The 25,668-nt window shown below is 39.7% G+C and overlaps 2 protein-coding genes across 2 annotated transcripts in view; one reads left to right on the forward strand and one right to left on the reverse strand.

Moving 5' to 3' along the window:
* The first annotated feature begins 4,161 nt into the window (after positions 1 to 4,161).
* eif3s6ip (eukaryotic translation initiation factor 3, subunit 6 interacting protein) lies at positions 4,162 to 9,805 on the forward strand. The gene is made up of 15 exons (XM_079472994.1): positions 4,162 to 4,640; positions 4,814 to 4,856; positions 5,476 to 5,689; positions 5,812 to 5,891; positions 6,155 to 6,216; positions 6,355 to 6,424; positions 6,524 to 6,597; positions 6,717 to 6,888; positions 6,990 to 7,144; positions 7,243 to 7,413; positions 7,922 to 8,055; positions 8,174 to 8,347; positions 8,454 to 8,643; positions 8,813 to 8,893; positions 9,067 to 9,805. Exons 1-15 carry the CDS (start codon positions 4,620 to 4,622, stop codon positions 9,142 to 9,144), a joined length of 1,719 nt encoding a protein of 572 aa, XP_079329120.1. The 5' UTR covers positions 4,162 to 4,619; the 3' UTR covers positions 9,145 to 9,805.
* Positions 9,806 to 9,992: 187 nt separating this feature from the next.
* Positions 9,993 to 25,668, reverse strand: part of cdh23 (cadherin-related 23) — a 56,663-nt gene continuing 40,987 nt past the window's right edge. Inside the window, exons 29-53 of the mRNA XM_079472996.1 lie at positions 25,372 to 25,474; positions 25,047 to 25,172; positions 24,443 to 24,646; positions 23,725 to 24,183; positions 23,381 to 23,497; positions 23,039 to 23,263; positions 22,688 to 22,857; positions 21,744 to 21,881; positions 21,527 to 21,646; positions 20,739 to 20,916; positions 20,347 to 20,558; positions 19,390 to 19,584; positions 19,146 to 19,259; positions 18,914 to 19,043; positions 18,360 to 18,623; positions 18,025 to 18,186; positions 16,266 to 16,522; positions 16,080 to 16,177; positions 15,879 to 15,999; positions 15,712 to 15,791; positions 15,092 to 15,132; positions 14,897 to 14,957; positions 13,460 to 13,589; positions 13,259 to 13,381; positions 9,993 to 12,196 (exon numbers count right to left, since the gene is read on the reverse strand). Coding sequence (XP_079329122.1) covers positions 11,861 to 12,196; positions 13,259 to 13,381; positions 13,460 to 13,589; positions 14,897 to 14,957; positions 15,092 to 15,132; positions 15,712 to 15,791; positions 15,879 to 15,999; positions 16,080 to 16,177; positions 16,266 to 16,522; positions 18,025 to 18,186; positions 18,360 to 18,623; positions 18,914 to 19,043; positions 19,146 to 19,259; positions 19,390 to 19,584; positions 20,347 to 20,558; positions 20,739 to 20,916; positions 21,527 to 21,646; positions 21,744 to 21,881; positions 22,688 to 22,857; positions 23,039 to 23,263; positions 23,381 to 23,497; positions 23,725 to 24,183; positions 24,443 to 24,646; positions 25,047 to 25,172; positions 25,372 to 25,474 — 4,164 coding nt within the window. The 3' untranslated portion in view covers positions 9,993 to 11,860. The remainder of the gene's footprint in view (positions 12,197 to 13,258; positions 13,382 to 13,459; positions 13,590 to 14,896; positions 14,958 to 15,091; positions 15,133 to 15,711; positions 15,792 to 15,878; positions 16,000 to 16,079; positions 16,178 to 16,265; positions 16,523 to 18,024; positions 18,187 to 18,359; positions 18,624 to 18,913; positions 19,044 to 19,145; positions 19,260 to 19,389; positions 19,585 to 20,346; positions 20,559 to 20,738; positions 20,917 to 21,526; positions 21,647 to 21,743; positions 21,882 to 22,687; positions 22,858 to 23,038; positions 23,264 to 23,380; positions 23,498 to 23,724; positions 24,184 to 24,442; positions 24,647 to 25,046; positions 25,173 to 25,371; positions 25,475 to 25,668) is intronic.

Raw genomic sequence — 25,668 nt, forward strand, 5'->3', positions numbered from 1 at the left:
TTATGTGACATTTATTTTAACTTGAATGTTTTGAGGGTGTCTAATGTGTGATTTAAGTATTTGGACAAACCCAATCTTGTTTTCTCATTTAGAATGGAACAAAAAGGATATTTAAAAAACTCAGCACCAGATCCAAAAACTTTGTAAGGTATCTAAAAATATAGAAATAACGTTGATGTATTCTGAGCTCTTGAGTTCTTTTAGAAACATCTATTTCTAATTGTCCATTAATTTTAGCTTTGTTAACAAACTAGTCCCAATTTAAGCTTAAGCCTTTAGTGAAAACTTTTAGACATTTCTAGAAACATTTTCAGTCAAGTGTGCCAAAGTATTTGTCAAAATTGCATGACATTACTGATCTAACATATTTTAAGTCATATTGTTGAACATAATGTGATTTTTGATGTAATTAATTTGTGGTATTACTACATGATCACATGTGATAACATGTCAGCAACCCAACATGCCCATGACATCATCATCGTCAGAAAAAACACCATCCTCACCTTCATCACTAACAATCCCCCTGGTATATCTCACTGTGTTTTGCATTACTTTAACCACTTTGGCTTGTTTTCACCAACATGCCAAAGTGGCTTAAACTAATTCAAAACAAACACGTTGAAATGGAACAGCATTTCTCCGATTCTCTTCCAGCCAAAGAAGCAAACATATGGCAGCAGTTACTGAAACTCATAACAGACGTCATTCCCACGACGGCGGAGGAAAAACTACACAACCTCACGTATTTATTTGCCGTTTATTCTAAGGGCACAAATTCATCTGGGTATTGAGTCGCTGGAACAAAAGTCGTGTTGTAGACCACAAAATCAATATAGCGAACGAAATGTGTCATTGTAGGCTTATAAAACTCTTCACAAGCGAACTTTATCAAATACAGACTGCACAATGTGACAGCGAAGATGTTAATGCTCAATTGTAGGAACATCTGCATCATCTACTGGAAAACTATTGTACTACACCTCGAAATTATAGCCACAGTCAGTCCGGTACATTTGTTTTTAAACACATTTCAATTCCTATTGCATTACATTACCAAACTGATACGCACAGGATGAATTCGGGTAAATTGGACATAGAGATGACACCCTAGAAGTGTCCCAATTTGCCAAACTTACATTTTCAGGACTCGTGGCAAACATGATTAGTGTGCTGGACAACTTGATTTTTTTTGTCATATAGGATTTCAGTAACTTACAGAGAACAGTCTGTCATCCAACAGCTTTAAATGTAGTCGCTGTTTTCCAATGTAAATCAAGAATGGACAGAGTTTTTATTTTATTTTATATTGTTGCTTCACACATAATATATGCAAATACAGTAATACAGTACAAAGAATAATATCTCTTAGTATATAACATTAGATTGGATGGGGAGAAGTCTATATGGCTTTTTTGCACCTTTAAACGACACGACTGGAGGAGGAGCCATATGAAGATTAAAAAACACGCCGTTTGGTTGTTGTTTCCATCGCAAAGTGGAGATCTCATTGGGAATTCTCGCAAGTGTTACCATTGCAATGGCTCTGGTACTTAAAGGCAGAGTAGATCATTTGTTAAATGCTAACACTTGCCTGCTAGCAGTGCAATCGTACGATCCCTCACTCCCGCGAATCATCATCCAAAGCCACGTCTTCTCCAAAACACAGACCAGAAGCTGTTGGATCGGCGAAGTCGTGTCACCTTCACCGCTGAGAAAACATTACAGTACAAAGTGAATTACATGACTACAATAACGAACATCTCCAGGTACCTGCTATCTGTCCGCCATTGTCCCGCTGCCTGCACATCGCACATGAGCGCGCTGATAGGCTGCAAAATAGGCTACATGACGTATCACAGACCTCCGGCCGTAATTGGTCCAACATTTTTTGACCCTACGCCTTTCACAGATGATAGAAAATTCAAAAAATACAAATTTTTTACTTAACTTAACCGACCAGCATGACAAAAAACGTTTCTGGTAAGGATTGCCTACTCTGCCTTTAAGGGTGAGAAGGGCAGCACAGGGATGCCAACCTTCGATTAAAATAGGCCCTTCCACTCATATGAATAAGCAGCACTGCACCTTAGTTAGTATTCATTTTTAATACCAAGACTGTGTGAACATTCTCATGATAGTGTGTCGAGAACATAAATATGACAATAGGCTAGAGTTTTCTCTATTTGGTCAAATGCGATGGTGTTACGCCGTATCATGTAATTTATCATTCAAACTTTTGCTCGAAGTAGTGAGACAAGCGTTATCACGTGATGACTGTAACTTTACAAACTAGTTAGGGTGGACCAATCACAGAAGCTTATTGCTAGATAAGGGTGTTCGCTTATTATATTAACTGTTGGTGCGTATTTTAAATTGTATATATGGTGATTATGGACTGTAGTGAGGTAGGCCGGGATTAGAGATCTCGTAACAGGGAGGAGATTGGGAGCATAAGAGGACAAGCGACCGGACCGTCATAGAGAGAGGACCAGGCCTGGATATTATGTTATGGTTTCTGTCTATTTACGTTTGAGTTTATTAATTAAAAGTTACTTTATGTTTGCCGGTTCCCGTCTCCTTCCTTCCTTTTATGGATCTTGTTACTTGGATGTATTAGAAACAACTGTTTCTATTTACAAATGTCCTACAATGTCAACTCCGATTCACCTTTCTGAGCCACCAAGCGACCAGATTTGTTTATGAAAACCGGAGACATTTACTAGTTAAATGGTCAAAATACAATTCAAATATCATTTGTTATAATCAATCAATTAATTAATAAACATTTTTGTATTTTTTCTTGCCCATTATTATAAACGAGTTGTACTATTGCAATTGCTTACAATACTCTAATATTGCGGATTAAACTGACCATATCTGGCTTTAATAAAGTTGACCAAAACAATGGAAAAATAGTCCACTGTGAAAATAGTAAATACTAACCAATGCAAATGATCAAAACAGTTAACACACAATTCAATAACACTACAAAAATATGAAAAAAATTATAACAAATAACACTCTAGTCACCATTTTTTATATTTTCATTTTTTTTAAACGGTATAGGCCTACCGTACTAAAACTTTTTAAATAACTTTCCATGTTTGTGCTTTTGGAAATGGACCTTTACATGAAGCTTTTTATTTAGCATGTTAGGCTCATTTTGATGTAATAGCTTTAATGTATTAATGTAATAGCTATGTAATTGCTATTGCTTACATAAATGTTTGTATTTCTTTATATCGCCACGTACCATCACCAACGGTGTGAATCACTATAGATCAGTGAAGGAACTGGAAAAAAGTTTGCATGCTTCCACATCTCATTTTTTAAACCAATAAAGTAAAAGGGATTTCTTTTAAAATAATTCATAAATTCTACCCTGCAAATCACTACCTCAAAAAGGATATTTCCTCCAGTTGTTCTTTCTGTGACAACTCTGATGAAACTGTAGTTCATCTTTTTTGGTACTGTCCATTTACCAAAATGTTTTGGCAAGATGTTTTACATTTTATAAGGTCTGAAATCGATAACGAAGGTGTGTTGTATTGGAAGGATGTGGTCCTAGGCTTTATAGATTATAATCAATCTAAAAAAGGTCATTTTATGTCATTAATCTGATTTTGTTACCAGCAAAGTTTCATATTCATAAATCTAAATATTTAAATGTGAAACCTATTTTTTTCATTTTTTTAAAAGAACTTGAAAAATACCTCTTTTCTATTAAGTTGTCTGAGAACAAAAAGGCCTTAAAAACATTATCTGTTTGTAATTCTTTTCCTTTTTTCAGTGTCATGTAATTCTCATAATTTATCAACATGTTTAAGTTACATGATTCCTCCTTTGTGATTTTTTGTTTTGTTTATTCTTGTCTGTTCTTGTTCTGTTTTTGACTGTTATTATTTGTATATCATTTCAAGCAATAAAAAAAAAATCAATGAAGGAACTTAAAGGTAAAGCTCCCTGGCCTGACCCTGTTATATGAGACTTACAAACAATTTAGCTTTTATTTGACATGATAAGTTAGTACCTCGAACCCGATAACTTTGACTCTAGTCTATTGATATGCGATAATAATATAATTGACGCTTTCTCTCGTCTTGTCGTACATTCTCCATCGCTAAGCGGTCATTAGTTTAGCTTACAGCCCCCTCTGCTGGTGTAAATAATCACTACACGATTGCTCGGGATACGCTGACCGGCTTTTCGGTGTTTTCTGGTCGTTTCGGACGTGCTGTAAAACGGGAACAATTCCGAAGTCCGAACACCAACAGAACCGCACCTGCTCTGGTCACCTTCGTCTTATCTATAAATAAATTGACCAAAATTGGCTGATATTTTCAGCCGGATACGAAAACATACGTCAACGCGTATTTAAATAACGGATGATCAAACAACAAAAACTGCGAGAAACACGCGTGGACTTTATTCCGTAACGAAAAATAAGTCGCGACGGTCCGCCACTGGCCCACAATGCCACACGCGCCCGGCGCCTCTCACCGGAAGTACGTAGCGTACACTTCCTCTCTTACCCCGTGCGTGGTCTGCTGGTAGCAGCGAGGTGTATAACCTGAAAAATCAAGTAAAATAGAGGAATAAACTCTGAGTCCTACCAGATGGAAGAAGAGGAGCCTAGTGTACGTATTGTTGTTTATTAAGAGACACGCGGGAGCTTGCGATTGAATAAAGCGTGTAGCGCATCCTGGTTTTTATTACCTTAAGGATGCTAACCGATCTTTATCCTTGTGTTCTCGTGCTATTATAATGTACATGCTGTTAGATGAATTGTATGCTTTCTTTTTGTGTGCAGTATGACCCTTATACCCACCCAAGTGACTATGACTACCACACGGGTGAGTAATTAGATTAGATTCAACTTTATTGTCATTACACATATACAAGTACAGTGTAACGAAATGTAGTTTAGGTCTAACCAGAAGTGCAGTTAGCAAGTGCAGGATATACAGTGAATAAATACAGAATACATATTTTACAGTAGGAATGTTCTATGAAAATATGACAGTAGGTATGTACTATGAACAATATATACAGATGACTTTATTTAATGTACAGGTGGAAATGAACAGATAATAATTTAGACTAAAATGGTGCAAGTGACTTAAGTGTGCGTAAATGATTGACATTGGCTATTAAAGTTAAAGAGTTAATGCAGTTATTAAATTTACGGAGAAATAATGGAGTGTGTGATGTATAACAACAGTCGGTGTATGACAACCGATATTCAGTCAAGTTATGAATGGACGGACAATTTATAAATGGAAAAGAACATTAGACAATAAAACATACAGCAGCTATGTTATGGAGGTCCTGTCATGAGTGATTAATCGAGAACAATAGGCAATGTAATGAATTGTCAAAGTTTTACTTTAGTAATAAAAATACTAGGGAAACTTATGTAATAAATAAACCGCTAATAGCCAATGATGTGAGAATTGTTTGTCTTTTCTATAGGTGACCCTAAAGCTGATCTGGCGTACGAACGCCAGTATGAGCACCAGCAGACGTACCACGTGATCCCTGAGGTCATCAAGAACTTCCTCCAGTATTTTCATAAGACCATCTCTGATCTAATCGACCAGAAGGTTTATGAGCTGCAATCCAACCGCGTGTCCAGCGAGAGCATCGAGCAGAAGATCTACGAGATCCAGGATGTTTATGAGAACAGGTGCAGATGCCTTTAATGATATGAGCAGTGAGCACCGCCATATGGTTACATGAACTGTATCATAATGTAAGAAAACATTATAATGTATGCACATTTAACTAAGTGATCTTTGTTTAATTTAGCTGGAACAAGCTTACAGATCGCTTCTTCAAGACGTCTCCATGGCCAGAGGCAGAAGCCATCGCTTCCCTGGTTGGAAATGGTGAGCAGCGGAATGAGCTGAGTTTTGCTGCATCGAGTAATCAGAACCTCTTAATTAAGCAGTATATGCAAATGTATCATATCGTTGATGGCAATAATGGATCTCTTATGCTATTTTATATGATAAATACAAATATTCATAATATAAAACAATGTAATATTAAGTGCCGAATATAGTTTATTTATTCAGAATACTGCAATAATTCTGCATACAAAGACCTTTTATTTGTTGATCTGGGACTGTTTTCTTTTTCATTTTTGCAGATGCCGTTTTCCTGATCCTCTATAAGGAGCTGTACTATAGACACATATACGCCAAAGTCAGCGTGAGTGTTTTGGGGTTCTTCAAAATGTTGATGTGTCCAATTGTCTATTATAGATGACAATTGTTTGTGAATCTAGATATATCCTCCTAATACTCGTCTGGCATACTGGTAAACAATGAGTTTTGTTTTCATGTGTAGGGAGGTCCAACCCTGGACCAGAGGTTTGAATCCTACTACAATTACTGCAACCTTTTCAACTATATTCTCAGTAAGTAAAAACACATTATTTGCATGTAACGTCTTCACAATATATGAAATATTCACAATGTAAATATGGTGGTCAACCTTGAGAGTTGTTTTTTCACAGATGCTGATGGACCAGCACCATTGGAGCTTCCTAACCAGTGGCTGTGGGACATTATTGATGAGTTTATTTACCAGGTAAATAGCAAATAGTTTCAGGATGCCCTCGCTGTTCTGTCACTGTCTATGTTTGGGTTGTCTTTATCTCTCATCTCCAACAACATTGTCTGATGCTAAATTCTCTTCCTGTTCTGTAGTTCCAGTCATTTAGTCAGTATCGCTGCAAAACAGCCAAGAAATCTGAAGAGGAGATCGAGTTCTTGAGGAACAATCCCAAGATCTGGAACGTTCACAGCGTGCTGAATGTTCTTCACTCTCTTGTGGATAAGAGCAACATCAACGGGCAGCTGGAGGTGTACACCAGCGGAGGTGAAGGACAACACTGACCTCTCACGCACTGTATTTTTGTTTTGATTGTTTTGTTTATCTAGATGTCAGTGGTGACGGCAGTGTGTGTGTTTTTACTATAGGTGACCCTGAGTCTGTCGCTGGGGAATATGGCCGTCACTCTTTATATAAGATGTTGGGTTATTTCAGTCTGGTGGGCTTGCTGAGGCTTCACTCTCTGTTGGGTGATTACTATCAGGCCATCAAGGTCCTGGAGAACATTGAACTCAACAAGAAGGTAATACAAAATTCCAATCGATAGCTCTGGAATAATATATAAAAAAAATGTATTTGCCCTGGTGCCATAGAAAACCGTGTTTGCTCTGTGCGTTTCAGAGCATGTACTCACGGGTGCCTGAGTGTCAGATCACCACCTACTACTACGTGGGTTTTGCATATCTGATGATGCGACGCTATCAGGACGCCATCCGTGTCTTCGCCAACATCCTTCTCTACATCCAGAGGACCAAAAACATGTTCCAGAGATCCACCTACAAATATGAGATGGTCAGTGATTCATAAGTATGTATGATTGCCATGTAAATGCCAAAAATAATGTGCAATGTTGAAGATCTGATATTGGAAAGCAATATAGGGGCGGCAATGCTCTTTTGTAAAATATGTTTTTAAAAACAACTTAAAGGCTGATTCCCGAATCACGCTTGTTTAGACAAAGTCGGGCCGAGTACCAAAACAACCTTGTAGCCAATCAGCAGTAAGGTGCACGGACGGACATTAGTCGAGCCGAGCGCTCACGAAAGCGAAACATGGGGGTAGCGGTGTTTGTTTTGGTGATTTCAACATCAACAACGACTAAGAGAAATTGGACACCCCGCCTTTAAATATCCTATTTTAACTAAGGACTAGTCCTGACGTAAGATACTCCCTGTCTGGGAAACGCCCCATAGACATTAAACCAAGTCCATCTTGGTATTTTGCACATAAAAAGTCAAAATGTTTAAATTCATGTCATCAATTCTTGACTGTGATGTCACTGATTTCTTGTGGTATTCAGATCAATAAACAGAACGAGCAGATGCACGGACTGCTGGCAATTGCTCTTACCATGTACCCCATGCGCATCGACGAGAGCATCCACACGCAACTGAGAGAGAAATACGGAGACAAGATGCTGCGCATGCAGAAAGGGTGAGAGTACATAAACTATACCTTCAAGTTATGATACATGTGATTATAATTAGGCAAGATGCAACTTTCATCCCTTAATATATAACATCTATCATCATCGTCTACATTTCTCTTTCAGAGATATTCAGGTGTTTGAAGAGTTGTTCAGTTTCGCCTGCCCCAAGTTCCTGTCCCCTGTAGTTCCAAACTATGACAACGTTCATCCAAACTACCACAAGGAGCCATTCCAGCAGCAGCTGAAGGTGTTTGCTGAGGAGGTTCAGCAGCAGGCACAGCTCTCCACCATCCGCAGGTACAGCACACAGTCTGTCTTGAGTTTCTTCGCCTTCCAGCTGATTCTGTAAAGCCACCTTTCCGACATCACAGACTGCAAGAGCTAACATCTGTTTCTCTCTAAGTTTCCTGAAGCTCTACACCACCATGCCTGTGGCCAAACTGGCCGGATTCCTGGACATGACGGAGCAAGAGTTCCGTATCCAGCTGCTGGTCTTTAAACACAAGATGAAGAACCTGGTGTGGACCAGCGGCATCTCTGCTCTCGATGGAGAGTTTCAGTCTGCCTCTGAGGTTGACTTCTACATTGACAAGGTGTGATTTCTCTCCAAACTAGAACTAAGAAAATTTACACTTCGGTTTACGAGATTAATTTTTTATCCCTATCAAACCAATCCATATTAAAAATATTCAAGCACTGTAATGCTCTTTAAATGTTTGTCATTTAAATATATGCGCTTATCACTACTTTCTCTTCCATCAGGATATGATCCATATCGCAGACACCAAGGTTGCCCGTCGTTACGGAGATTTCTTTATCCGACAGATCCACAAGTTTGAGGAGGTAAACACATTATTATAATGTTTCAGATTAAGACACTTAATCTAATGAATCACTTTAGAAAATAAGCACTAAACAGGTAATAAACAATGAAAGTGTATATATGTGAATAAGTGAAATATGGGTTGTTTGTTTAAGTGAATATGAATGATAAAGGTGACGTTCATTATTTATAGCTCAACCGGACTCTGAAGAAAATGCCTCTGACTGGAGCAGCCTCGGGTTCCAGCATCTCTACATCACGTGCCACATAAAAACAACCTACCGGAATAGTCAGAAGCCGTTTTATTGGACTGTGATATTTTCCTGAACTTCTCAACCAATCAGGAATCACCGCCGATACTGCTGAACCAGTCAGAGATTATTTCTGAAGTATATTATCTCATTCAGCTTCAAGTTTTTTTCTAAGTCAATAAAGATTGATGTGGCTAAAATCGGAGTTGTCCTCAAATTTATTTTTCTTAGTAGAACAAAAATCTATTTGCATATATAACCAAATTATAGAAAGCTGTATTGTGTGATGGTGAAGATGCCACAAGATGGCAGAAGAACTTTGTATTTGTAGCGGCAGGAATATGAGACAACAAAACTAAAACATTGTTTCTTGCAATATGCATACTTGAATGAATTACCACATTTAATGTTGTGACAACAGGAACAACGGTTATATTACTCATATCTCATGGATGTTAGTATGTTTTTAATTGTTGTAAATGGTGTACACCTGCATTATAAGTTCTGTCTTAGATTTTAGCTTTAATCACATAATACATGACATATCAACATTCTTTGTTTTTCTCGAGCTTTTCTTTTGAAACTCTGTTCTCAGTACAGTGTCTGTGTTTCCTGTTAGTAGATGTTTGTTTAACACTCTTTAATATCCTGAAAACGTGCAGTAAAACATACAGGAATGCAGTCGCCATAATTGTTTGGTCAATATTTGATCTGATGACCTGAAGGCAAAACCGTTTCATATTTTCTTTTATTTCATCATGATCCACAAAACCTGGTGACCAGACAAAAATGACCACAAAAGAAACCTTACAAAAAAGGAAATATAAAAACCAATGCCATACTGACAACGTACTTGACAAATAAAATCATCTGGTATAAAATACGTTTTAAAAATAAATACACTTATATAACCATTTACACACGACTGGGTTTGGTAGGTCACCAGTTATCTTTTTTCAAAAATGTCTTTTGTATTCTTTCGTTTTTTTAAATGTATATCAAAGAATGTAAAGAAAAGTAAAGACATTTCCCCTTTCGGCTGGCAATGTTCTGTCAATGGCCGGGCAGAGCCGTAATAACTTGACTTTTTTCTTTTGACAGGTTGACTTCTTTTCCTTTTTTAAAGTTCAAATTGAGTCCAGACGACTGATGATTTGAAGCTTTAATAACCTTGTTTAGTTTCACTGCCGTTTATGAAAACACATGACACGAGGTCTCCCGGTTCAAGTAAAAATGAAATGAGCGTTTTGGTTGCAGTCCATCAGACACAAACCTCTGGCCTCTGTACGTTCAGTGGAAACAGTGTTTGGTCATTTCCTCATTGGTCCATGAAATAACTTTGTCCAAATATAATCTTCTGTCTTGAAAGCAGTCTCTGTTCAGACAGTTTTGGGGATGAGTTATATCGAATGTTTTTATTTTCTTTGAAAATTATTATTTTTCTCCAAAGACTTCTTCTTTCTATTCATCTCCGAAGAGCAGCTTGCTGTACAATCAGTTTTTCCCTGTTGTCTTCATATGATATGAGCTTTTCACACTTAAATTAAGAATCATTTTAACCCTGGTTTAACATAGTTATGGGTTATTTTGTATCTTACCATTCAAACTTTAACCTAGGTTTACTCTGTTTTGTGAAACTATTATTTGTATTTGTGCCTTACACAAACATACACATTTTCATTATAATTTTCTCACCCCCGTTGTCATCCAAGATAGTTTTGTATTTTATTCTTTAGTCGAAAAGAGATTAAGGTTTTTGATGAAAACATTCCAGGATTATTCTCCATATAGTGGACTTCAATGGACTCCAAACGATTGAAGGTCAAAATTACAGTTTCCGTGCAGCTTCAAAGGGGTTTAAATGACACCAGATGATGAATAGCGGGGTCTTATCTAGCGAAACGATTGGTCATTTTCTTAAAAAAAATGTAATATGCTCTTCACATATACACGTATTTACGTGGAAAAGGTCACGTTTATGCAAATAAATATATAAACATCTTAGATGACAACAGGGGCGAGTAAATAATCATGAAAATGTGCGTTGAAAGTTAACAATTCCTTTAACTCTCCAGAAATAAACTTTAAAGTGGCAAGCCAAATTTTTTGGGGTAAAAATTTAAATAATCTGTTATTGAGAAAGTACATTAAGAAAAATATGTGTTGTCTGGGTTGATTTTGCATTAAATGTCAGTTTGACTCTAACTTCAAACTACATACATATGTAAAGTAACCTGCAATTTAATGTTGAAACAGAGATGGCGACAGAGAGGGAAAAATTACAGATTGCTTTAAGTAACTGTAAAAATAAACCTAACATAAAAGTAAAACTAGTTAACCCAAGGTTAATCACAGTGTGAAAAGCCCTAGAGATAAACTCTTAAAACAGTTCAAACTGTTTATCATTCTTCATCCTAAACTCCCTGGTGCCCCTTCAAATATTAAAAACGAACTAAATAAAAACTACAGTCCATGTTCGGCCTTCCACTGGTCTGAGAGCGCATTCATTTCTTCTGTTTTGCAGGGTGTGTGGTTGAGAGTCTCTTAAAAAAGCTCTGACAAAATCCTCCGAGGTCTTTGGACCCCTCGATTTGGGTAATTCTAATCCACACACACCCGCCTCACGCCTGGCCCTTCCAAACCCGACCTCCGCACCGCAGGGACGTGCTCGCGGTGAAGAACGCAGAGCCAGGAGCGGCATGCGCGCTGTTCTCAGACCAGCGAGGCCTCTGCTAGTCATAACTCTGTGATCTCTAACGGACTCGCTGACAGAGTGTCGCTGCCCTTGTTCTTGTGTAAAGGCGTTGATTTAGCGGATTCTGTTCGGGCGTTCCGCTCCGCGTACAGTCCGCCGTCTGCGTGCAGCGCTTCGAGAGAGCGCGCCAGTGCCCGCTGGTCATCTTCAGGCAGACTGTTGAGGTCAGAGGTCAAGAGCGTGCCTGTGCTGCCGTGGACCGCATGCACGCCGTCGGGACCTCTTAGCTCGATCGGGAGCTTGTGCTTGAAGCGAAGGGTCCCTCGACCACCACCGACGCGCTCGTCGTCTTCATCGTCAATGTCGCTCTGGATCAGCTGAGAGAAGAGAACATGGGGGTGATGGAATGAAGAAATGATGATGAACGAAATGCATGGATGTGGTGAGGAAGAAGAGGAGAAATAAAGATCAACAACACAAAATATTGAGCGATTCACAGCGAGAGAGAGTTGTGGCACATCTGTGAAGAACAGTGAAGGAATCAAGCGAGAGAAATTAAGCCTGTGTAGGAAACATCAGCAGGGTCACGTGACTACTGATAGGACAGGGTCAGCCGGCGGTGAGGTAAAGGGGTGTAGAAGATGAGCAAACACAGCACCCTGTTACATCACCTCTGTGACTGATGATTGGTCACCCTGGCTGGTTGACTTGGTGACCAGACGAGCGGCAAACAGCTTTTTGAGCCTCAGGTAGTCATCCAGAACCACATTGAGCAGCGAGCCCTGATTGGATGGCAGGATTGGTCATGTGACGTCTCGCTTCAACATTACATTCAGTTTCCCAAACTCACATGAGGTCTTGTTTTAAGCATAATAATGAAATTTAAATAAATAACATCACAAATAATGAACTCATATACAAGACTGATGACATTCAGCAGAATTACTATTTGATAATACACGAGATGTGTCTCATCTTTGTAATGGTCGATCCTATTTATTTATTGTTTGCTTTAAAATATTATAATGTTATATATTTGTATCGTTTTATTTTATTGAATCATTTATTTCTTGCTAGCTAAGCTTTTAAGTTTGTTTTCAACGATTTATCGCATCCAGAATAAAAGTTTGTGTTTAGATATGTCTGTGAACTGTGCATATTATTTGGCACCTACAAACACATACATATAGACAGTACATATATTAAAGGAAAATAAATGAATGCATGTTTACATGTAATCTAAATTACACATGAATATTAGCATACTTTAGCATACACATGCCAATATTTCCTAAATATATACGTGTACGTGTATATAAATACAAAATAAAAATGGACAATATATTACGTAAACACAAACTTAACATTTGGATGTGATAAATCGTGAAACAGCCCAGTTTGTTTCTTGAGATGTTCATGCAATGAATGAATGTGCTCACCTTGATGGGCCCATCTCTCATGATCTGTCCCAGTTTGGCGATGTTGTCGTACTCTTGAATAGCAGCTCGAAGATATCGGTCGTCTTCTGGTTTGGAGGCCTGAGGCTCACGACCAAATGTACCCTACATAAAGGTTTAGACATCTGGTTAGAGCTCTAGAAATCTAGATGATGTCCCTTGTGTACTGCATGTGTGTATTACATGTGTGCGAGCTGGACTGTTCCAGAGGTCTGTGATGTCGCTTAGATCTTCAGGCAGATCGTCCTCGTGTTCCGCCTGTGCAGCTAACTCCAGATTCCTGCAGAATGGATCCAGCCACACCGGATTCGCTCTACACAGTAAAAAAATAAAACAGTGTGTCTGATCGTACCATTGGGCCTTTTTATACTACTAGACAATAACAAACACCGGTAACATATTTAAAGATTGTTTATAGACCACTTCACAAGATGTAAACACTGGTCTAGAAGCACTTATGGTTTCATGTTAAAATGTATTATTATAAAATTCCAAACTTTCATTAAATCATAATTTCTAGATATATTGCAGTCATTCCAGTCCAGCGTCTGGTGAATTTCAACAAAATCAAACCTCAGGAGTGATCCAACAGCAATGTGAAAGACTGACAGCATGACAACTGAGATAAAAATCTTGAATATTACATAAAATAATATTTTTTGTACATTGATATTACTGTTTGAGGTATGAAGAAATACAGAGCATCGTTTCTGTTATTTTGTGCTGTATCTGCAATTTTCATTTCAGCAAATAAATGCAAATAGAAGCAATCTTTTTTAATTGAAATTTGAGAAAAATATTGTTAGTAATTCACAGGACGAAACAAAAATAATCGTTTTACCTAAACACATATCTACAAAAAGTAAATTTTGAAAAACTAATGAAAATAATTTATCAAATTGTTTCTCTTATTTTTTATATATATTTTTTTTTTAGATTTATACTGTAATGTTCTGTTGGGTGTATTTTGTTCAAACATTTGAGTAAACAGGAAGTTCTTCTAGACCAGTGTCAAACCAGCGATGATGTCATCCAAAGGGGTCTATAGGGAAAAGTAATATAACTGATAAAAAAACAATGTAAGATAATGCACAAACAGTGTGTCCCGAGCAGACACGACATGGCACAATCAAGATATCAAAGACAAAACATTTCAGGCATTTTTCTGATCTTTTTATTATGTGATCCAGGTCATGTCCTGACCCCATAACCCCTTCCTCTCACCCCTATATTCCTGTCTACACCATGCTTTCCTTTAACATGCAGAAAGCCTCAGTATTAAAAGAAAGAAATGGTTTTGTCATGTCAGATACGTGAACGTTAGCCGAGTATGTTGGTGTGCGAGACAACGATCACAGGTTTCAACAGAAGGATGCTGAAGAACTGATGATGAAACACTGGCTTGCAAAACTTGTTTCACTTTTTTTTGTATTTGCATGTTTTCGGCCTGGAGCGCACACATATGCAAACGTTTAAAAGCGATGCGTGTAAAAATAAACCCAAGCAAATGAGTGACTTCGGACGAAACTCATCACAGACATGCAGACAAAAATCACACTGCGACCGCATCAGAGCTAGAAATAGATTTGCGTCTGTAATGCGTGTCAGTTTGCATCTCACCCTTCAAATGTGTACTTGTTAGTGTTGGGCATGTCCAGAATATCCATCAGCCCCTGATTTCCTGCAGAGAGAGTGAAAATGACCGAACACGGTAATGACACAAACACAAAGCCATGTTTGTCTAATTTCTCGGTTTACGTGAGGCTCGTATGCATTTCCTGCTCTCAGAGGAACAAGACCTTCTCCCGGGCTTACCTGTGGAGCCGGCAACAATGGCCTTTAACTTCCTCTTGTGTCTGAAAAAAACACAAACATGCAAACAGATGCTTATCAAAGATTTCCGTCATTAGTCCAAGAACAGCTTTTATTGAAAACAAGCTGTCAAAATGATTCATTTTATGAATTTGACGTAAAAACTATATTAGAAATGGACCTTAGAGAACATTCTGAATTAAAAATGTAGAAAAATACACATTTAAAGGCGAGGTGTCCGATCTCTCTTAGCCGTTGTTGATGTTCGAATCACCAAAACAAACACACCGACTAATGTCCGTCCTGTGCACCTTACTGCCTACAAGTTTGTTTTGGTACTCGGCCCGACTTTGTCTAAACAAGCGTCATTCGGAAATTGGACAACCCGCCTTTAAGCAAGCTGTGTATTTCTTAAGCGAGTTCAAAACCCCAGGAAGTGACGAAGCGAATGCGCCAGGCTACTTCCTTAAATACGTTACAGTATATCTTGGTTTAGAAACTTTAAGTTTCTATGCCTCTAAGGTCAGGTTAGTGTATTAGGCACCCCGTCAACTGTTTATATCAAGTTTACAACAATCCATCAGACAAACAGGGTGTATCAAAGCAGGTATCAGAACACTCACACTGTGCGGTAATACCAGTTCATCAGGATAAACAACATGGCCGCAAGGAAGAGCAAAACTGCCAGGATGATAATAGCCATCTGAAAGAGACGAAGAGACAGTCGCGCAGCTTGTTTACACAACTGCCTTTCTGATTTTATAAATACGTGCTGAAAAAACGCACACACCTGTAATGTGGTGAGGTCATCAGGAGCACGAGCGGTCACCGCAGGCTGAACGTCAAGGACGTTGTAGTTTCTGAACAGATTCCTCAACTGCTCCATATTCTCATCGATCATCTGAATCACTCTGACAATCGATCGATCCAAAGTCAACCAATATAATAAATCACATTTTTAATCAAATTAGGCTACTTATTGGTCATTCACCTCTCCACATCCAGAATACGGTTGGTCTGCTTGTTGACCACGTGAATCAAAACATCGGTTTGAGCGAAGTTCACTCTTCCTTTTTTGTCAACATGAAACTGAAATAAAACATTTCATTTACTCATAGTGATGTGAATCATGGTTAATGAATCAAATCCTAGTGTTGGTTTAACCACACAAATTCACCTGCACATCATCAGTGTTGACTATGGCTCCTGTGATGTTGGACAGCAGGTTTATAAACTCCTCCTGGAACAGCCGGACCCGCTCTGGTATCTCATTAATGACGATTTTCACCCGCTGGTCATCTCTCAGGATGTAAATGCCCACCAGAGCCACATCGCTGTGCCCGGCCAGATCTCTAGCCAACACCTCCACAATGAAATACCCCAGATCATACGCCATAAATAGATCGAACGTCCGGATAATTCCGTCAGTTTCTCCTGAAGAATAAAGAAAAGAAAAAATGTTGCAACATTTTCTTTATATTGTAAATTAGTTGGCTCATAGGCCTACAGTGCATTACTATAAGGTTGCTAGGTTGTTTTGGGTGGTTGCTAGAGCGTTGCTACGTGGTTACCGACGTGTTTTAATTGTTTGCTAGAGCATTGCTACCTGGTTGCTGGAGCGTTGCTACGTGATTGCTGAAGTGTTTTGAATGTTTGCTAGAGCGTTGCTACGTGATTGCTGAAGTGTTTTGGGTGTTTGCTAGAGCGTTGCTACGTGATTGCTGAAGTGTTTTGGGTGTTTGCTAGAGCGTTGCTACGTGATTGCTGAAGTGTTTTGGGTGTTTGCTAGAGCGTTGCTACGTGATTGCTGAAGTGTTTTGGGTGTTTGCTAGAGCGTTGCTACGTGATTGCTGAAGTGTTTTGGGTGTTTGCTAGAGCGTTGCTACGTGATTGCTGAAGTGTTTTGGGTGTTTGCTAGAGCGTTGCTACGTGATTGCTGAAGTGTTTTGGGTGGTTTCCAGAGCGTTGCTACCTGGTTGCTGAAGTGTTTTGAGTGTTTGCTAGAGCGTTGCTACGTGATTGCTGAAGTGTTTTGAATGTTTGCTAGAGCGTTGCTACGTGATTGCTGAAGTGTTTTGAATGTTTGCTAGAGCGTTGCTACCTGGTTGCTGAAGTGTTTTGAGTGTTTGCTAGAGCGTTGCTACGTGATTGCTGAAGTGTTTTGAATGTTTGCTAGAGCGTTGCTACGTGATTGCTGAAGTGTTTTGGGTGTTTGCTAGAGCGTTGCTACGTGATTGCTGAAGTGTTTTGGGTGTTTGCTAGAGCGTTGCTACGTGATTGCTGAAGTGTTTTGGGTGTTTGCTAGAGCGTTGCTACGTGATTGCTGAAGTGTTTTGGGTGTTTGCTAGAGCGTTGCTACGTGATTGCTGAAGTGTTTTGGGTGGTTTCCAGAGCGTTGCTACCTGGTTGCTGAAGTGTTTTGAGTGTTTGCTAGAGCGTTGCTATGTGGTTGCTGAAGTGTTTTGAGTGTTTGCTAGAGGGTTGCTATGTGGTTGCTGAAGTGTTTTGGGTGGTTGAAACAGCGTTGCTACATGGTTGCTGAAGCGTTTTGAGTGTTTGCTAGAGCGTTGCTACATGGTTGCTGAAGCGTTTTGAGTGTTTGCTAGAGCGTTGCTACGTGGTTGCTGAAGTGTTTTGGGTGGTTGCCAGAGCGTTGCTACGTGGTAGCTAGAGAGTTGCTGTGTATTTACTGATCTTTTAAGTGGTGGCTAGAGTGTTGTTGTGTGGTTGTTCAGATGTTTTTGGTTAATGTCTTTTTAGTGTGTTGCTATGTGGTTGTTAGGGGCAAGGAATGGTTGCTGGGGTTTTTTTCTACTGTTTCATCATCTCGCAGATCATAAATTCATAAGCCTCATCGAGAAGCAGCACATTACTTTTCAAAAAGACACATGACTTGGAGTAGTTATGAAAGCACACAGTGTGTAGAGCTCACAGACCGATGATGAAGACGTTGCCCATGTCCTCAGAGTCATTGGACTGAAGTTTGATGTAGCGGATGGACAGAATGTGATACAAAACAAGACTGTTGTTGGCAATGTCATTGTCCACCGCCTGAACCCGGATCAGATCAGAGCCCACCTTTGCATCTGCAGCCACACCTGACAGAGAGAGAACAGCACAAAATAAGTTCAGGGAATTCCTTTTCATTCCCTTTCTTTTTCATTAATTCAATTCCTTTTTATTAAATTCAGTGCACTGCGTGTCATGTCCTGTTCAATTCAAACTCTTGCTCAAGTATTTAAAGAAACAGATTAAAGAACTGTGCTCGTACCTGCTGTGTACTCCAGCTTGGTGAATCTAGGAGACTGGTCATTGATGTCTTCCAGGAAGATTCTTACTTCTTGTAATGTGGGGTCACGGCTTGGGTCCAGAACTTGTGCCCGCTGTGACCTCTGACCTCTTGGAGGAGACCAGTTGCGGTTGCTAGAGGCTTTAACAATGATGGAATACATTGGTATTTCCTCGCGATCCAGATCTTTCTTGACCCTTAAAACGCCAGCCACGCTCAAGCCAAAGTTTCCTTCACTATCGCCCCCTAAAGAGCAAAATGGGAAGTGCAGTTAATGCAGCGTTCACATGGTTTGGTTTAACAGAACTGTGAATTTCAGCATCTGCTGATGCAACTCTAATTGTGCAAACTGAGCAATTCATTGCTAACTGTATGCAGAAATGTACTATGAAGAAATGTGTAGCTCAATAAAGAGGTTGATTGGGTTTCAGGTATATTGTATTCTTAAGAAAATTGGTCAAATTCATTTTAATGAACCCCAGTCTTTTTCTACATTTGGTGAGCATGGTCTACAAGAGTTCACACTGTGGTTTCACCTGCAATGAAATAGTAGACAATGGCATTAGATCCCTCGTCCGCATCAATCGCGCCGGTCACATTACCCACAACCGTCTCGGGAGACGAGTGTTCAGGGGCCGACAGGGACTGATATGGTAAACTTCCTCTCTAAGACGCACGCAATACAAACACTGTGTTGTAAGTGATGGGAAACTTTATTGGCTAAAACCATAGTAGAAGAAGCTGTGATTGAAACTTAAAAATCCTTACCGGAGGTCTAAGGAAGACAGGTTCATTGTCATCGATGTCAGACAGAGCCACCTGTAAAGGCTGCATGGTCTCATATGGAACCGGCTGGCCGAGATCATACGCCACCACGACCAGCTACACAGAGAACAGAGAAGTCATGAACAAAACCAATCATCTACAAAATAAATCACAACATCACAACCTCTGACACGAGAACTAACACAATTCTAACAAAGAAAGAAAGAAAGAAAAGGGGGGTACTCACGCTGTACAGGGCTTGTTTCTCTCTGTCCAGTTTAACCGCAGTGGTGATCACTCCTGTCACAGCATCTATATGGAAGTTTTCCCAGTCTCTGTTTCCTGCTCCGGTCTGAAGAAAGCTGTACCGAACCTCTCCGTTCACTCCCTCGTCCTCATCTGTAGCAAACACTTCATACACCACCAGTCCAGGAGGCTGTTCCTGAAACCGTTTAAACAATCGCGTGAATCATCTTGCACGCTCAGGTGGGTCGACATGTCTTTGGGCAGGGGTAGAGTTTTCACTTCGAAATTTACAAGCCAATGGAAAACGTATTCTTGTAAATCCCATCCACACGAGATGTTTTCTTTAGAATTGTCAATCAAATGAACTGCAAGCGAATGTAAATCTTGCGAGATTATAAGTACTTCATAAAATGGCAATTTCATCTACAGTACATTTAGATGATGCAAATCATGCAAACATGTATGATTATTAGAAAAAAGTAAGCATCTATCTAATCTCGGCTCCTAAACACAATGCCACTCATTCGTCCGGTTTTGCTTTACATTTTGGAAGTTTGGACATCATGAGATTGTGTGGAAAAATCACTTAATAGTGTCAAGTAATTATTTTCACTCAATTTAGATTTCGTTTGATACGTTGTTAGTTTTGAACATATCAATTATGATTTATAAAATTGAAGCATTCGACACAGGCATAGAGTTATAAAGATTTAAGGCATTTAAGAGGAATTTAGTGTTGCTCAATCGAAGCTCTTAAAATATAATCTGTTTTGACAGGGCTACTGTTTGACACCTCTGACACACTTATTTCATCACTTCTGCTCAAAAAGCAGAAGCAGAATGACATTTATGTGTAGTCCACCGTGCACCTAGATGTGATGACAACCCTTATAAAGTACAACCACATTGTGCATTTCTTATAAACATTTCACACAGGATAAATACAATGAAAGATTACCTCTAGTATGTGCATGATCGTGCCATTGGCCGGACGCACAAAAATGGGCCTGTTATCATTCACATCAATGACTGTAATCTGAAGACTGGTTGTGCCCCAAAGAGGCGGTCTTCCGTGATCTGTCGCCACCACGGTCAGATTAAACCTTTCGAAACTCTGCAGCAATCGCAGCGAACGAATCAGCCCGGTCTCAGGGTCCAGAGAAAATGCATCTAGGATTCAAAAGAGGAAGTGACATCATAACAATTCATCAGGGCTTGATTTTCAGAGAACTCACGTATATTTCTAAAAAGCTAAGTGCGTCAATGTTAATATGATATAAATCCAGATAATAACAATCCTATGAAGTTTTCTATACATCAAATTTTCTATATATGTATAATGTGTAATACCCGCTCCAGGACCCTGCAGACTGTAAGTAAGTAAGGCATTCTCGCCCTCATCCAGATCTGTGGCGGTTAGTGTGATCACCGATGTGCCAACAGGCTCATTCTCAAAAACACTCGTAGTGAAAACCCTCTCTGAGAAACGCGGACGAAAGTCATTTACATCCAGCACTGTCAACTGCACCTGAGAGAGAAAGAGGGGCAGGTGTGGTAAGGATGGAGTAACACAAGTTTACACTGTTGTGTGTTTTATCTGAGATCTGATTTACTAGGTGTGCGAATTCAAAACGTGAATCTGAAACTCCCTGTGCAGAAATGTTACCATGCAGAACCGTTTTGTTATCTGAAAACACTCAAACAGGTTTCCATATCAAAATGCTGGACAAATGGAGAACATTTACAGGCGATTTCTTTCTGGACGTTTTTAAAGAGACTTTTATTTCTATTTTATTTCTACATCATGCAGCCTGTGCACTGAAGACAGATTAGATGTCAAAGAAATGATCAGGGATTTAAATGCTCTGCTTATTTTGCTTTTAAACGTCCCACTTCCTCATTATATCAAAGTTTCAGAACAACAGAGGAAGTTTGAACTGAACACAAGGCCTTGTGAAACCTCATTTGCACCGCTGATGTTTTCTTCAAATCCTCCTTCGACAGGAACAGGAAGTGAAGCGAGTCCGTGCCAGAAGCCTCTCTTGTTTAAATAATTTTCTCTGAGTTTGCTTTTGCCTAATAAGACTGCTTTATGACCCACATTTCCCACACGTAAATATCGTTTTTCTGGTCCGTACCTGGACTGAGTTCTCTCGTCGGTTGTTGGGGCTGCCGCCAGGGTTGTCCCTGGCGTACGCCGTAAGTGTGTAGCGGTCTTTGGTCTCTCTGTCCAATCGAGACAGGATGTAGATGTCACCCTGATAACATAATACATTGAATCTTGGAAACATGTCAAACACAAAGCGTTGCTTACTGACATACAGAAATGCTTTGTGGGTTTTCACATTTGCTTACCGTAGTGGGTGTGATGCCAAACCTGCCCTCTCCGTCCACCAATCCATATTCAATCACAGAGAACAGTCCAGAATCTGCATCGGTCGCACTCACGCTCACAATAATGGTGCCGAGCGCAACATCTTCAAGTAATGATTTCTGCACACATACACACATTGGTGTTTAACAAACTATCCAAAACCCATTTGAGCTTCACATCTCATATCCCATCCATCAGCCTAAAAACACTTTCAGAACAAAACCAAAAATAACAAAAAGTTAGACTCAATGATCTCCTTTACAAAAGAAAGTGCTATTTATATACTTTGTAATAATAATATTTGCAGTCTACTTTGTATGTACTTCTCAGAAATTAAGCTCATGTTTACTTGAGTAGTACTGGCAAAAAGGTACACATTAAGTATACTCGTACTCTATATAACTATATTAATATTATGATCAAATACTGTATACTTCAAATCTAAGTACAGTTATATATTCCAAGTATAAGAAATAATACCTAAAAGGGAACAAAGTAGTATACTTCAAAGTGCAAAAAATGATTAAAATAACAAATAAAAGTATTGTGTTACATTCAAACAAAACTTTGTATATTTGCAGTATAAAAACGACGTAACTAGTAGTTTACAAAGAGCATACTTCAATGTGTACTTTTATAAACTGAGAAGTGTGCCAGTTCAATCCAAATAAGAATTAAAATAGAACACATACAAGTATACTAAAGGGATACTTCACCCAAAAATAAAGATTATGTCATCCTTGACTCACCCCCAGATTGTTCCAAACCTGTATACTTCTTCATTTTTGGGAGAAGTATCCCATTATTGTACCTAAAGCATACTTAATATGCTTGTTTACTTCAACTACATTTTTATTATGTATACTTTAAGTATACTTATTGTATTATACATTATAAATGTTTTGTAAGGTCTGTGGTGATGTACCTGATACAAAGGCCGTTGAAAGACAGGGTTGTTGTCATTCACATCTACAATGCGTAGATAGACAGGAAGTTCAGCGAAGCGCGGAGGCGTGCCGTGATCCTGAGCACGAACCGTGAAGTTTAACCACTGCACCTGTTCATAGTCCACCGTCCGATTAGCCACAACTTTACCTGTGGATATGAATCATGTTTGTACTGAATTGTGATTTAAAAAAACATGTAATCAGTGATTAGCAATAACATTGGTCTCTATGAACTGTCGTCATATAAAAAACGATTTCTTTTTTTTGCATTTCGATGTGGCAGATACAACATGAAATGGCACTTTTATGCCGTGCAAAATAAATGTAACCTGTAGATGGATCTTCAAGTCGTATGTAGTCTCCACGCGGCAGGTGCAGAAGCTGGTAGATGATCTGACCGTTCGGTCCTTTGTCAGGATCAATAGCCGTCACTGACAGCAACGTTGTACCTGGTTGGGCACCTTCTAGAATGCTCTCAGAGAAGTTTGTCACTCCAAATGGACGAAACCGAGGAGCGTTGTCATTGACATCCAGCACATTGATGGTCAGTTTGGCTGTGGAGAGAGAAAAATTAAAAAAGAGGAACATTATGGAAAAATAAAGAAGACAGTAAATAGAAGAAATGGAGAGAGAAATGATGTGAGATGTGTAGACACAGGGATGTCTCTTACCGTTGGGGACACTGACGGACATGTCAATCACATCACTGGCGTTGTCATGAACTGAAACTATGATCTCAAAAGTGGCAACCAGCTCTCTGTTCAAGGGGTTTCGTACAAACACAGCACCTGGGAACCAAAATAAATCTTCATTTTAATAAATATACTGTAATTAATGGGATTCTTACTCAACTCCATCACAAAATTAAAGCTTGAAAATTTAGCAAACTTTATGCTTGAAACATGAAAAACAACTTGCTAAACAATTTTAACACTGTTTAACATTATTTATAGTGGAAAACAAGATAAAAATAAGCTCTCTTTGGAAAATGAATAAATGAAAAACATAACGGAACCTGTGTGAAAGTCAATTCCAAACGACTCCTGCAGTCCATTCACCGGTTTATTCCCATCATCCTTTGCTTCCACAGAGATGATGTAATACTCCAGGCGGGGTCGTAGGTCAGGGTCTACAGCGGTCAGTGCGGCGACGACCTCTCCTGGTGGAGTCGACTCGTTCACGCTGATGGTCTGTACGGGAAGAATGAACTGAGGACGAGAGTCATTCACATCGTCCAGAACGACAGACAGCGTCGCCGTGCCCGAAAGAGAGGGCGTGCCCCGGTCGGTCGCTATGACGACTAGGCGGTACGAGCTGCGCTCTTCTCGGTCCAGTGTAGCGTTGCCGACCAGAACGGCACCAGAAAGAGCGTCGACGATAAAGCGGTCCTGAGCACCGGTGTCTAAACGATACTGCAGCCAAGCGTTGGAGCCGGCATCAGCGTCGCTCGCTGAGAGCTGCGTCACCACCACACCTGAGAACACACAGCCACATTACAAACATATACAAAAATGCACATATACAGTATGTACAAAATGAAAACCTGAAAAACATTTTGTTCCAATTTTTTTAATTATATGTTTTGTTATTTCATTTGCCGATTTAGCCGCCCATGACTACACACACTTTCACTTATTCATTAAAGTGATGACAACCAGCAAATCAGACCAAACTCGTCCGTCTACCAGTTGATCCGCTTTTCAAGTCATCACATTGAACAGTGTCTCTCTCACCGGTGGGGCTGTTCTCAGGCAGATGAACAGTAAAACTGGCTGGACTGAAGACGGGTGGGTTGTCGTTCTTGTCGAGGATGGTGATGGTGAGTGGAACGCTGCTGTTTAACGCCCCCACATCCACCCCGAGCAGAAAGAGCTCCACCCGCGGTTCAGAGAAAGCCTCCCTGTCCAGCACAGCACCCCCACGCACTGACACCACCCCTGCAGGGAGAGAGAGAGAGAGAGAGAGAGAGAGAGAGAGAGAGAGAGTGAGAGAGAGAGAGAGACCAACAACTCGGTACAAAGTCAATCCATGCACATCCGACTTTTGTTGTTCATAATGTCATAATGTATATTTATATATTCGATCATTTCTCTAGCTCATTTTATCCTTATTTCTTGTCACGACATTGAAAGAGCAAGTCTGAGAGAGAGAGTGCAACAAAGAGAGATCATTTTATTATTACTTCTATTGCTTACTTTTATTTTGCTTATTTTACTTTATGTTCTGCAGAAGTCATACAAGTTTGGAATGACATGAGGGTGTAAATGTTGACGGAATCTGTATGACCCTTTAAACCTCTAATGCACATGAATGGACCCTGCATTAGTTGTGTCTGACCTGTGAGAGGATCTGCAGAGAAGAGATCAACTCTGGGCCCCAGAAGACGATAGCGCACCACTGCATTCTCCCCAATGTCCCTGTCTTCTGCCAGAACAGGGCCGTTCAGAATCATCACAGTTGTGCCTGAGAGAGAGACATTGTGGGTTCCATATAGTCTGAACGCCCTCATTTTTCGATATCAGCCTCTCTGTACATAAGCTATATTATTGTTCACCAAACAATAAGTGTAAAAACAACATGATCAGGCAAAAAAATCCTACTAAATCATTTGGTTGTCAGTAAGAACTCGGTTGAGACCAGAGAACAGAGACGGTCTTGGTACCTGCAGGTGAGTTCTCGCTGATTTCCCCCCTGTAGCTGGGCTGACTGAATATGGGTCTGTTGTCGTTCACATCCAGGATGGCCACCAACAACAACTCTGAGTCCTAAGTTGAGAAGAGCTTTGGCATTTCAGTATTCATCTGACTTGACCATTCATAGGGTCAGGTATTAGTTACCCTGCGGGTGTTTTGGATGTTGTGCCGGTATGTTTTGTGATGTTATTTAGCCTGTGGTCGATTCAGGTGTTGCGCTGTAATGATGTGTGGTATTAGTTACCCTATGGGTGTTATGGTGTGTT

This window comes from Barbatula barbatula (assembly GCF_947034865.1).
Source record: "Barbatula barbatula genome assembly, chromosome: 14".
NCBI lineage: Eukaryota > Metazoa > Chordata > Actinopteri > Cypriniformes > Nemacheilidae > Barbatula > Barbatula barbatula.

Coding starts and splice junctions, on each gene's coding strand:
- eif3s6ip (XM_079472994.1), top strand. CDS start 4,620: ATGGAAGAAGAGGAGCCTAGT. Junction 6,598..6,716: donor TTGATGAGTTTATTTACCAG/GTAAATAGCAAA, acceptor CCTGTTCTGTAG/TTCCAGTCATTTAGTCAGTA. Junction 7,145..7,242: donor ACATTGAACTCAACAAGAAG/GTAATACAAAAT, acceptor TGTGCGTTTCAG/AGCATGTACTCACGGGTGCC.